General features: G+C 42.8%; 1 protein-coding gene across 14 annotated transcripts in view; it reads left to right on the forward strand.

Annotated features, from left to right (window-relative positions):
* The window catches only part of IKZF2 (IKAROS family zinc finger 2), a 118,214-nt gene extending 106,790 nt beyond the window's left edge, over positions 1 to 11,424 (forward strand). For all 14 annotated transcript variants that reach the window (XM_072931872.1, XM_072931877.1, XM_072931870.1 and 11 more), the window contains one exon: positions 1,397 to 11,424. In XM_072931872.1, the coding sequence (XP_072787973.1) occupies positions 1,397 to 2,121 (725 nt within the window). In that variant the 3' untranslated portion in view covers positions 2,122 to 11,424. The remainder of the gene's footprint in view (positions 1 to 1,396) is intronic.
* The last annotated feature ends 2,177 nt before the right edge of the window (positions 11,425 to 13,601 follow it).

Here is a 13,601-nt window from a genome sequence, read left to right on the forward strand (position 1 = left end):
AGATTTGGGATTACAGTTCTGTTTCTTATAGTGGTTTATACACATTGTGTTCCAAGCAATTTTGGCAAAAGGTGATAGAAAAAGCTTCTTGAGTAATTTAATTCTTGAGTAGCCAAACCACTTGTAAGTAGTGACTTCTTGAATATATTAACTTAACTACTGGAAAAAAAGTCTGGTTTTATGTACCAAGGAAGTGAAGTAACAAAGACAATGAAAACCAACCAATGTTATCTATCAGACTTCATAAAAACAGCTTTAAACATTAGCTGTCAACAACCACATAATTGCATATGTGAACACATAGGAGCATGTGCATCTTGTATCATACACATATAACCTTTCCTGTTTAAAAAGTAGTTATTCCATGAGCTTTGCCTCACCTGACTCCAAAGCCATCACTGAAAATGCAGTGCTGCTGTGCTGAGCCCTGGTGTAAACAGTGGTCAATTTGTTCACCTCCAAGGAGAGCTGTGATGTGTAATATAGTGCCTTGTGACTGCCATAATGTACCAGCATGTGGTTCTGGTTTTGCACATCTGTCATGGAATTGATGTTAAAACGTTACAAGGATGTGAGTTAGGATTCACAGTGATGAACCAGCCAGCTTCAGCATCATTAGGTATAAATTTATGCTGTGTCAGTGAAAGGTGCATTTCTCTATTTGTTTTCTTACCTAATTAGACACTGGGAAGGGAATGGTGTGTATGTCTTTTTTTTCTTAGTCCAAAAAGGATATAATTTTTTTTTTTTTGAGGGAGGAAAACTGCAAAGATCAGCCTTCACTGCTCCTGTAAATGGCTTCATTCTTGGTCACATGCTCTCATTGAATGTTTGGGGGTTTCTTCTGCTGGTTAAAGTATTTACATATTGTGGCTCTAAAGGTGCCACCATAACAAGCCCTCCTACCTGTTGTTTGGGTTTCTCACTGTTCAGCCCTGTTGTAAGATAGGTGTGAGGCACCTCAGGCTGTGGGCCACATGTGAAATGGTCCCTTGAATTTTGGGGAGAGTATGTCTAATGGTATACTCTGTCAGAACTTCAGTGGCCTCAGTATTTCAATCCAGTTAACATGTACTTCCTAACTTGAAATATGGGCACAGTCAGGCTCAGTTGAAGATTTGGAATTGCTCTGGAAGTTTCTGCAGCCACATGTTTCACCTATAATAAATTAAAAAAAAAAAAAAAAAGAAGAAAGCTCTTGGTGAGGTTACTGTTTTACCTACTACAGGACAGGAACTTTATAGGAGGTCAGTAATAAATTAGAAGAATGTTAACTTTAGACTCTAGAATAATTTCACCCAAGTCAGGGAGTTTTCTGTCCCTCCCCACACCTTTTGCAGTGAAACATTGCAGTGATTATGTTGATTTTGCTCATGGTTTTGCTTCTATCTCTTAGGTGAAAAGTTCATGAGATTTGGCTATCCAGATATCCCCTTTGATATGAACCTAAGCTATGACAAGGAGGCTGAGCTGATGCAGTCTCACATGATGGACCAAGCCATCACCAATGCAATCACCTACCTTGGAGCTGAGGCACTTCACCCCCTGATGCAGCACACACCGAGCACAATTGCAGAGGTGGCCCCGGTCATCAGCTCAGCTTACGCTCAGGTCTATCATCCCAGCAGGATAGAGAGGCCCATCAGCAGGGAAACAGCCGACAGCCACGAGAACAACATGGATGGCCCCATCTCCCTCATCAGACCAAAGAGTCGAATCCAGGATAGAGAGGGCTCCCCCAGCAATAGCTGCCTGGATTCTACTGACTCAGACAGCAGCCACGACGACCGCCAGTCCTACCCAGGAAACGCTGCCTTAACCCCCAAGATCAAGCCAAACCCGGCTTATGTGAAGGAAGAGGCCAAGCCTTTGGATGTCACAAAAGCTTCTAAGGGCTCTTTAAAGGATATGTACAAGGTGATCAATGGAGAAGGGGAGCAGATCAGGGCTTTCAAGTGCGAGCACTGTCGCGTCCTCTTCCTGGACCATGTCATGTACACCATCCACATGGGCTGCCACGGCTACCGGGACCCGCTGGAGTGCAACATCTGTGGCTACCGGAGCCAGGACCGCTATGAGTTCTCGTCGCACATAGTCCGGGGGGAGCACACATTCCGCTAGGCCTTCTCATCCAAAGGGGACTCGTATGAAGTAGAAGAACTGCACATGAAGAAATACTGCACTTACAATCCCACTTTTCTTCGGACATTGAGACGCCTATTTTGTTGTTGTTGCTGTTGTTGTTGTTGCCGTTGTTTAATTATTATTATTAACCTTATTTTTTGTGGACCCAACCTCATTTGCTCTGCCCAGCTTAAGAATGGAAAGAAGGAAGGGAATGGATAACAGAGGGGTTTGTTGTGGCAATCAGTTTTTGGGGAGTGACCCGCCTTGCTCTCTGTGGGAATTGGAAGGCAGTCCGTGTCCGTCTCAGTCAGTCTTACACCATGTCCTCTTTTGGGATGTCGCTCAACCATACCAGGTGCTTTCAAGTCCCAACAAGATGCCACTCATTCGGAATTTCAGAGGAATAGGTAGAAACATTTCAGAGGAGAGCCTTTTTCTAATGTGAACATATGGTGTGAGCTTTTGGTGGCTGGAGGAAAGGGGGGGAACTTTGTGCTGCAGAATGAACAATTATTTTTAAAGCAAAACTCGTAGGGAGTTAGGAGCATGAATCAAAGTCAATATTCCTCTCAAAACTACTTTCAAGGGTGAGCTATTTTCCTGGGTTCAGTGTGTATTGCCCCTCTAGAATGTAAATAAATGAAAAAAAAAAAAAAAGAAATATATGTCTTAACACTGTACCACATTACAGGAGTTTAGTTTCATAAGTCTGAGGGCCTTCTGTGGTAAGTTTGAGGCTTTGTGTTTTTATTTTTCTTAACTTATGAAGCACCTTTTTTTAGAATTGTTTATATTCTGTTACTCCATGCCTATGTGTTGTCTCACTGGCTTCTTAGAGACCCTTGGGAGCCTTATTTCTTTAGTTGCACCCTAAGTTTTAAGAAAAAACATTTAGAAATAACATTTAAACTTGCTTCTAGGACAGTAAGTGGCCTAGGAGTGGATGAGAGTCTGTAGTACTCAAGAGGTTCTGCTGCTCTTCAGAAATACTTTTGGGTCAAAATTACAGATTTAAAAATGACAAAAGTACTAGTAGCAAATTGTTCTTTAAATATAGGTATATATAGATACATAATTATGTAAATACTTTCTCATTCTACTATCACAGTGTTAACCTCTTGGCAACAGCCTAAACTAAGACTTGCAGCTGGGAAGGCATTAGGACCCAGATCCTTGGCCAACATTAATCTTCTTGGCTCCATTGAATTTAATGGAACTGCCCCAACTACTTCAGCTACATCAAGATCTGAACCTTGACTGTTTTTTCTCTTGTTGACTCCTTACTTGGTAATCTGCTGAACCACTGACTTCCTTTTGTTTGTATGTCATCAATTCTGCTTAATTTAGGGGCGAAAGTATTAGCAGGTTTTGCTGGATAGCCTTGGCTCCTGGTGAGCACAGAAGCCTGGTAAATCAACAGGTCACATACAAGCATCCCTACTTGTTCAGAAAGAGATAAGTGGAGATGTAGGTGCTGTGTATTGATTTGGACTTAAAGATTTTGTTTTTATTCCTAGTTTAATAATTTCCCTGTAGGGAAAGAAAATGGAGAAATACACTCAGGAGAGAGTCCTTGACCTGCGGACTGAACAAGAAAGCAAGTCCATTGATACATTTTGTTTCCTTTCTTTCTCTCTCAGTAAATAACAAAGCCAGCAACCACCCAGCAAGTTGCATCAGTAAAAACTGGGCTGAAACCTACAGGACAGATTGCAATTGAAACCCAACTGTTTGTACCAATCACAATTGAAATGTTGTTGTTTGGCAACAAGAGCGCAGCTTGAGAATGGAAAGATCCGGTCTCCATGCGCTTGGGGAGACCTTTTCCAAAGGATAAAGTTACTAAAGTATAAAAGAGAGAGCAAGATCAGGCCATAATGAATTCCCATCTGCTCCCTCCAATCTGTGCACTTGATGCATATGCCAGTTTGCTGTTCGTTTTGAGGGTACTGGATTTTTTTCTTCTTCTCTTCCTAGACCTGGAGCATTTGAAAGTAGGAGCTGAAAGGTATTGATTGAAATCTTTTTATGGTGACATTCTTGGCAGCTAGAACCTGTGTTTAGAAAGAATACAGTAGATCATGGCCAGATTACCTGATGACTGCTTCCCAGCACTGCAATGCTATTAAGTAGGAGCTGGTAAAGTCTTGCAGTAGCCTATTAATTATAATACAATATGGAGAGAAATGTCATCTTGTGTAATGTGAGACCTATCAAGGCTGGGAATATGCAGGCTTTGGAGAGACAGATTTAAAGATCTATTCCCAACATTGTTCTTAATGTCCTTGGGTTGTTCCCCCTCCTTCTTTCTTCACCCTAATGTAGAAGAAACTGGGGCAAATGAACCGGTGCCATCCTCTGGACCATTCTCATTGTCTTGTGCCTGGTGCAGTCAAACGTTTGTGTAGGAGAAAAGCAGGGAGATGCTGGAGGGCATCGCTTTTATTCTGTGTGGCTGATTCTCTGCAGCAAGGGAGGCGGGCGGCCGTGCTTTGTGTCAGGATGTGCCTGGAAATTAAGAATAGAAAAAGGTGGTGGTGATTTGCTGAGGCAGGAAAGGTCCTTTAAGAACAAGGTGGAAAGGGAAAGGGTCTTGTGCCTTGAGAGTTGTTGGGCTTTCCTGGGCCTCCAGAAAAACACATGCCCAAGCTATAGAGAGAGGTTGCCGGCAAATCCCTTCAGTCTCCGGAGGAAACACTCTGTTCTCCCCTCTGTGGTCAGTGAAAGAACATTGGGCTGTGGTTTCTTGGAATAGCTAGCACTAGGGAAAAAGTGTTTAAAATTTCTGCCTTTGTTTGGGAAAGCACCGGAATACGGGAAAGGTAGAGAATCTCTTGTGTATCCACAGATCAGTTGGCTGCAATTACATCTGCAGTTCATTAGTGTGCACTTGGGTTCACTGATGACTCACTGATGCCTCCAGTAAGGTGTATTCTGGGGGAGTTTAAAAGATCGCATGGAGTGGCCCACTGATTTTGGACCTGGCTTCAGTTAAGTCCAGCTTCTCGATCTAATAGTAGCAGCTGAGGTCTGTATGTCCTGGTGTCACAGGCAGAGGGAACTGGGGAGGCACTGGGGAGTTATCTTAGAGAAACTACATTTTTTGGAGAGGAAGAAACTTGAGGGGTCACATTGATTTTTTATTACCAATGCCCTTTTCTAAACATTCACAGAAGACTTTTATCCTAGAGTTAGGAAAAGAAGAAAGATTAAATTCTAGTTAAAATTTTGAACAAAATTTTGAATTATCACGTACTTTAGCATTCACTTCCTACTGAAAATTATTAGAGAACTTTATGTAATGCAGTTTGTTCCTTCAGAAAAGTGAGCAAAATGGGGCAACAGAGATTTCTTTGGGTGTTTTTTCTTGCTTGCTCTCTGCAAGAATTGGATTTTTAAAAAAAGCTCTTGAGTTTCGTCAAGTTCATTAGTCATTCATAGTGTACTAGGAATTTCAGTAGCTAATCCTTGGCCTCTAAATCCGTTTGTTCTGAGTATTTGGTGCTGGAAACCAAATCTGGCTGATTTTTATTGGACTCTTTTGAAATTCTTGGAATCAGGTTTCCGGTTAGAAACATGCATTTGCAAATTTAGAGTTGGCTTCCTGTGAGCATTCCCCATTTTCATTAAAAAAAAAAAATCCGTGCACTTCTCTGCCAGTAAACCCTTTTGCTTCTTTTACATCAAAAATGGCAATATTCTGACTCAGTTTAGAGGATTACAAGCCTATTAATTTAAAGAGAAGTGTGACTGCTTATTCTGCTCTTGGTGTGATCCATATCCTTGGAGCAAAGGGCATTATCTATATATCTGTAGTTATGACTGATTAATTTTACAGCCACCTCTCTTTGTAATCTGTTAGGAGTGCACATCAAAATAGATTGCATTTTTCAGTAAAGCCTGCTCTTTACTCAGTAACTTATGGGATTAAAATAATTTTATTCTCTTTAAAAAGTGCTTTCATCTATAATGTGATGTGAAAGGTGTCTAGGCATTAACCTGTAGTGGTCTGTAGCAGAGAGGAAGATTTTAAATGGGTTAATGGGCCTGATTTTTAGTGGTACTGGTTTCTACAATGTTAGGACACAGCTCACAAAGTAGCCATGTGGACCTAAAGTATGTTTACTGCAAGGTGAAGAAATTCTCAATTGTCAGAGTTTGCAAATTTCTTTCTGTTTACAAGGGCTTCCCTAAATTTGTGCTGTCAGGCAGGAGGTCAGTAATGAAACCCAACCCTTCAAAACTGGGCTTTCATGGGGCATTATTACTGTTGCCCAGGCCCTGGGCTAGCTTGTTCTGATTTGAAAGAAGCCAGACAACAGACACTCCTTCCTCCAGAGAGAACCTTTGGAGACAACTGCAGCAAAGGTGCTTATTTCAGCCAAGGGCAGGAGCTACAGTAATGCAGCTCCTTCACTGGATAAATTCCTTTCCTTAACTCTTGCTGTGCTTTTTAACGTAATGAGGGGGGACGAGGGAGGCTGCCAGAGTCACCTGAAGTCAGTGTGGGATTTTAGGAAAAGGGTGATGAAATTGACTTTTCTGCTAGTAATCCACATTTTAGCTTGGCTTAATAGCATTTAAAAACAAAAGTGGATGGCCTGCAGGGGCAACTGGAGAGCTTGAGAAAGTACATTTATATATATATATATGGTATTGTGTAGTTAGAGATATGCTTTATTGTATATGTGCCTTTTCCAAATGCATTTTGGGAGATCCTGATGTCGTTTGTGATATCCTACCAGACCCTTTCAGAATGCACAACAAAAACCAACCCAAAGGAAACATCCCTCCTCTTGCTCTGCACCCTCTTTGGCAGCTTGACCCAGAGAGAGGACCCTATTCAGTACTTTGCTGTGAGATTTCCTGGAGTCACACAGCTTTTAGGAGTGGGAAGGGCTGCAAATTACCCCAGCAAAGCACATTCCAGCTATCCAGCCAGAGCTGGTCTGTAGCTAGTCCCAGGGAGCACAGCATCCCCAGCACAATGCCAAGGCTTGCCATGGCAGCCCCCAGCTGCACCGTGCCCTGCGGAGAGCCAGGGAAGCGTCTCCTGTTTCCTCCCTCTCAGCGCTTTAAGTAAAGCACCTTTGGAAGTGGACTTTGCTCTGCTTTAGAGTTCCCACATAGGTCTGGGAGCGGACTTTAAAGCACTTGCTTCTTGCTTCAGCCTGGGAAAACAAATGTGGTGAGTCCTTTGGAAGTGGTTTGCAAGTTTGCCTGTCTCGCTGCTGTCGCCGCAGGAATTGGCATAGGGATGAGAAAAGCTCATCAGGAGGAGGCATTCAGGGGGCTCATGAGGTGAAGCACCGCGGTGATGAGCACAGTGCTGGTTCTGGGACTTTCCCAGCGAGTTGGTGACCTGGTTTCAGGTGCAGTTGTTCCCCCTGCAGGGCTGCAGAGCTGAGTATGCCAGCACAGCCAAGGCAGGAGGGTCACCGTGGGTGAGGTGGCTGGGCCAGCAGGCTTTGGGCAGACCCTGTGCCCTGCAACAGCCCAGAGCCACCCCCTTGACAACGCTCTGCTGGGCCCAGGCCAGAGCAGCCAAAGAGGGGTGGTGAGGGGAGCAGTTAGGTAGAAAAGAGCTAGTGTTTCCTTCATAGTGAGTAGATTCCTGTATATCCAATTGATGTGTTCTGAGATAAAAGCAAAGGAGAACATCACTGGTTTCCAATTTAGTTTCTAATTCGACCTCCTACAACAGCACCTTAAAAGGTGGGTTGTGTCCTTCTCATACCCAGCTCTGAAATGTGCAGAGGACGGTCAGGAGGAGGGCTGGGCTCAGGCTTTGCCATGCTGCATGCTTAACAGGCCAAGAAAACAGTAAAACCAGTGTCTGTTTAATTCACCTACCTTCCCAGTTGATCATGCAGATTCCTGGTTCCTGTTCGCTTCCAGCCTTTGGAAAGGTGTTTATCAGTGTGCACACTTGGGTCCTCATCTTTGAAGATAACTTCCCATGCTATCTCCTTCTTTACAAACTTCTCCTTTTCATCTTGGGGCCTAATTACTCAGTGGACAGAAACAACCATTTCAACAGAAACCTGCATAGTTGTAGTAAAACTAATATTTTTTTACCGTTGGAAAAGAAAAACACAAAAAAACCCAGTGATATTTTAACTAGCAGTATGTGAAGTATTTCAACAGAGTGAAAGACAGTGAAGCTAATCAGCTCATGTCTTGAGAGAGGATTGTACCGTGTGGACCCTGTTGGGAGAAAGGGAGCAGCCTGGCCCGGAGCTGGGGCCAGCGCTTCCTTTCCATAGCGGGTGCTGCTTTAGGCGACTGCACTGCAGCCCAGGAAAACATTTGAGCACCATCAGCCTCATGCCATCCCTTTGGCTGGATGTGGACATGCACAGGAGCCTGGCAGCTGCCCATGTGTCTGATCACTCCCATCAGCCGTGGGGTCAGGGTGCAGCACAGCAGCTCTGGGCAGGCCTGGCTGGCGGCGCTGAAGGCGTTCCCTTATTCCGTGTAGCAGCCTTAATCCCTGGCCCTGGGCTCGGGGGTACCTGGGCACACACAGCCTCTGTCTCTGTCACCAGGCTGGCTAAAGGATGGGGGAGCACGGCTCCTTACGGCCACAACGGGGCCACTTTGCAGTAAATTGGGCCATTTAGTTTTACCTCAAGTGACATTGAGTAAGAAAAGCTTCTTTGCAGGGGTGGAGGTCACTGAGTCCCTACTATGCACTTACTGGGATTTGACATTGCTTACTGGAAATGGATGTTCATTCCTGAACACACTGTAACAAGGGAAGGACTTTTTTTGGCTGTTTTTGTAGTCATTCAGATTCTGAAACTGTGATCAATTATTTGATGAATTGTCAAGTGTCCTCAGAGCTTGAACACGTTCACTTCCTCACCATGTAGCAGTCTCCTCTGGCTTTCTGTGCTTTTCTCTGTCCCCCTTTTCCTTCTCGGAGCTTTAAGTCTGGGCCTGCTCTTATCTCCTGTAGCTTTGGGCTGTCTAGGGGTTTGGGGGGGGTGGTTTTGGGGTTGGTTTTTTTTTTTTGTTCATTGGCTGTACAGTCTGTTTACATATTTTTGTACTCAAGTGTAGTTTTTTATTAAAAACAGAAAAAAGAAAAAAAAAGTTCATTTCAGAAAAAAAATAAGGTACGTACTCTTTTTAACACTTTAAAGATCTAGGGTACCTTCGAGATGACTCTACAGTGATGTAATTATAATACTGTATATTTGCCTTCCTTTTTAGTTGGTTTTATTTTCTGTTTTATTTTGGGTTTTTTTTCCTAAAATAGGTATCTTTTTATGAGAAACTGGAAACTTTTAATGCAAATGTTTAGAAAGATTTAAAATTGTAAAGTTAAAAAAAAAAAGTCATATAATTTTTTTTTCCTGTTGGAAGAAAATGCTTTAAAAAAACGTTTTACTACTGTTATATTCCAGGGTGGGGGTTACCAACCCCAAATTTGCTTCTTATGCTTCATTCTTGGATCCTGCTTTCTAAACGTGATCATTGCAGACATGGATGATTTGTTTGTATTAATTCTAAAAACAAAAATCACCAATATTTGGGTTATTTTTCTGTTCAAGTGCAATACTTACCCTGACATCTTATTAGTATACAGTGGTTTCTGTGTTCCTTCCTCAGTCCACACGAATCACTGAAACAAAATGCTCTGCCCTAAATGCATTTAAAGATTCAAGTAAACTGATTGCGACCGACAAAAGATGAGAAACTGTAAATTAAGGCTAAAGCCCATAATTTACCCCCTGCTTGTCGTTGGCATTGAAACACATCCACATCCAGAATTAAGGACATAGCTGTTCTTGACTCTTCCTTCCTCTTCTTTTCTAATTGCAGCTTTTTTAAGAAAAGCACTTAATATTGGTGTTTATTAAAAATGACAAAAAAATAAAAAAGATCTTTTGGTCTGATCCAAGACCCACTCAGTGGAGACTCCTGTTGACTTTGACGATGGATTTTGGATTAGGCCTAATCTCTTAGCTAGGGCAAAACTGCCATTTACTCTAGGGAGAGATTTGCCTGCGTAAGAATTACAGGACTCATGTCCTTTATCTACCTGAGAGACCAGAAAAGCTTCTTTAGAGTTGTCCTTGTCTTATATAAGTTTAGATGGGACTTGTTTTACATATCATACGTATTTATATATAGTGTATTTTTAATGCCTTCCCTCCCACCCCCCAGTAGACTGAAGCCGCTGTTGTGTAAATATGTATTTAGGTACGTAATAACAAAAAGGAATAAAATCCCATTGAGATTTCTTGGAAAGGCAGTTACTGCGCATGCACAGTAGCCACTTTTGTCTTTTAAATTTGTATTTAAGAGATTTCTTTTTAATAATAACAAAGGCGAGGAGACTCACCCCTTCTGATTGATTGCCAAAATCATTGCCCAGCCCCTGGTGTCCGAGCTGAAGAAGAACAACGCGTTCAGTGGGCGACCGTGGCGGTGCCCGCTGGTCTCACCCCTTGGGCCAGATTTTGGGAGCCTCCCGTGGGCAGCTGGGCTCCCGCTGCTCCCGGGGCCGCGCTGAGCAGCGGGAGCCAGGCCGGCCTCGTCGGGCATCCCCCCGGCCGCTCCGGGGCTGCGCTCTGCCCGCCTCACTGCTCCTTTCCTGGCCACAGCCGGCCAACTGACCTGGGAAATTACCCCTTTTTTCCTCCCAGGTGTGAGAATTTTTAGTTCTGTGATAGATCTTCTGAGCTCAAATTGAGGAATCTTTTAAATTAAAAAAAAATACATTAAAAATTTGAAATTTACATCAGAGTTTACTCGAAAAGCCAGTGAAGACACTGGGAATTGTCCCACTTCTTTATGTGTTCATTGGAAGGTGCTCTTATAAAAGGAGTTCAGAAACAATCCCTTTGACAGTGGTGCATGTGAGCAACCCTAATATAAACCTGTATCCCCCTGCTAAAAGAGTTTTGCCGCTATAGACTGAACTATGGGACTTGTAGTTATTTTTATTTTCTTCTTAGCATACATGCATACATATGGTTGCACATCTGTATGTGTGTGCTCTGTACCTGTGTGAGTGTTGTACAGCCATGTGAGAGTGGGAGTCCGTGTGTGTGTGCGTGTATAAATAAAAGAAGCTGCAGAAACTTTGTAATACTTTGTGAAAAGGATTATATTATAAAGGTTTGTACTGTCTTGAGTGCACAGCTACTGGAATAAATGTAGGGAATCTCAGGAACAAGCATATAATTTGTCCAAGAATTATTTCTTCTCAGAAGTGTAAGTGCAGTTTTTAATTCTGTATATTATTTAATATTTTACCAATAAAAATAAACTTCTGACATGAAAGGGTTTTCCATTCAAACTTTCTGGACACATTGGTGTATGCGTACACTTTTCTTTCTTGCAGGAGGAAACACATGGTGGTTTGGCCCCTCCCAGGAATCGTATTTCTACCTGCTCACAAATCCTGTTAATTACCTAGAGAGACGGGCTGTGTTATGGGTTGGGGTTCTGAGCATGGGTTATGAGAGAGGGGAGTTGAGCACAGGTCTGCTTTTAATATTCATTGGAGCTAAAGAAATGCCTTCCATCGGCTTCAGCATCCATGCGAGATGTGTCCACGGGGGTCCTACTGTGTCAAATGGTGGCACCGGTCACCTGCCAATGGCTCTGTCATGTTTTTGAAATGAATTAGTGACCTAAGATTTTTCTGGAAACTCTTGGATTGCACACACATTTCCATTGAACCCTTCCCTCAGCATGGGGTTTTGGCTGAGTTTGCTCTGTCATATCCAGGGATGGTGTTCCCAGTAGGGATTTGTTGGGCATTTCACATTGCCCAACTTGTCCTTCCTTTCCTAACGCAGCTATCGACCTGGTAGCATCGCAGTACAAACTCTTCCGACTAAAAGGAAGATCTCATGAAGCTTCATAAATTGTTGTTCGTTTTACAAATCTCTTGTAAATTCTTGGTTAAAGATTAACCAGCCTCTCCCCATAATAAAAGTGTTCATCATTCACATGAGAATGGAAATTCCTTAAGATATCATCTGAATAAAAGTTAACCTTCCTTTAAGTCATGTTTGATGTATGTTGTCTCCAAGGAGTGCTTCTGTTCAGTGAGCAGAATTTCCGAATTCCTTTCATACAGGATTGCTGGATTACTGATTTTGCTTCAAAAAGCCCTCAAAATTCAACTAATGGGACAGTCTGAATCTTTACCGCATGGAGCAGAAATCCCATTGTGCCATTGTAGGATGGAAATGACTGGCTTGATGGATTCAGGGTCCTGTCTCAAAACTTATTTTGAGAAGGGTGATGCTCTTTTCATCAACTTCAGCTAAGGGTCTGAGATGATCAGGGGAGAGCTCATAGGCAGAAATTAAATGACTTTATAATCCTTAGGACTGCTGAGTCATTTTCAGGGGTGAGACTGTGCATGGCCTCACATTATTAAGAGGCTCTTAGAAATCTCCAGGCCTTGATTCAGGGCCAGCATGGTGGTGTGCCTTGTCTGGGCAAGAGTCACACCATGGGGTGCCATGGCCTTTCCCTTTAGATCACCCTGTCAGCAGCTGCAAGCAGAGGGCAGCTTGACCTCGCCCATTCATCTCTTACGTAGGCAACAGGGAATCATGTCTGATCCCTCCTCTTTATGGCTTTTGCTGGGAAACTCTTGCTGTATCAAAACCAGCCTTTTCCTCTTTATAGCAACAGATGCTTAAAAATTACTCCAGTGACCAGTGTCGGCAATGTTGCCATCACCCAGTCTTCCTTTGGTCCGTGGGATGCCAGTGGCTTAAAAATACTGAATTATTTTCTTTGTTATCACATCAAATGATGCACATTCAGCAGTCTTTGAACTGCAGCATCACACCTCACATTGATAACTGGATCAGTCTTGCAGGCAGGTAAGTGTTTGTATTTCTGATTTCCCAATCCAGCCCTGCATTCTGCCAGTTGGCCTTCTCCAGCTTTACCAAAACCTGTATCATTTTCCTAGCTAATAAAGATTAAGCCTTGATTTCTGGCTTTGGCTTCTATAGCTCTAATATTTTTATTTTTATGCTGTACTTTCAAGAACTTACTGGAGTTTCTTCTGATGGTGAGTTTGTTTTTAAAACGTGGTGAATCAAAGCACGTTTTCCTCCATCTCTGTGCTCAAATGTCAAATCCCAGCCCTGCCATGAATCATTTCCCACCATGACACTGTGGAATATATAACAGAGCCCTTGTTAATGGGAGACAACGGCAGGGCCTCAAAATCCCATTATGAAACTTGCAATAATCGAGGGACTAAAAATAAATTTTGCTTGGATTGCAGTTTGAGCATGCTTGGGTTGTTTTTTTCTTTCTTTTTAGTCGATTCTAATGTAGTTAGTCCTCAATAAACCCAGCTTTACCCTTGTGCCCTTCAGTGCTTATTTTTGTCTCCTCTTGGTGCATCATATAAACATTGTCATAACTTCCAGCATGCAATTATAACTGTTTGTTTTGGGTTTTTTGACTGCAGAGTACCTCAA

The sequence above is a fragment of the Taeniopygia guttata genome, chromosome 7 (assembly GCF_048771995.1).
Source record: "Taeniopygia guttata chromosome 7, bTaeGut7.mat, whole genome shotgun sequence".
Taxonomy (NCBI): domain Eukaryota; kingdom Metazoa; phylum Chordata; class Aves; order Passeriformes; family Estrildidae; genus Taeniopygia; species Taeniopygia guttata.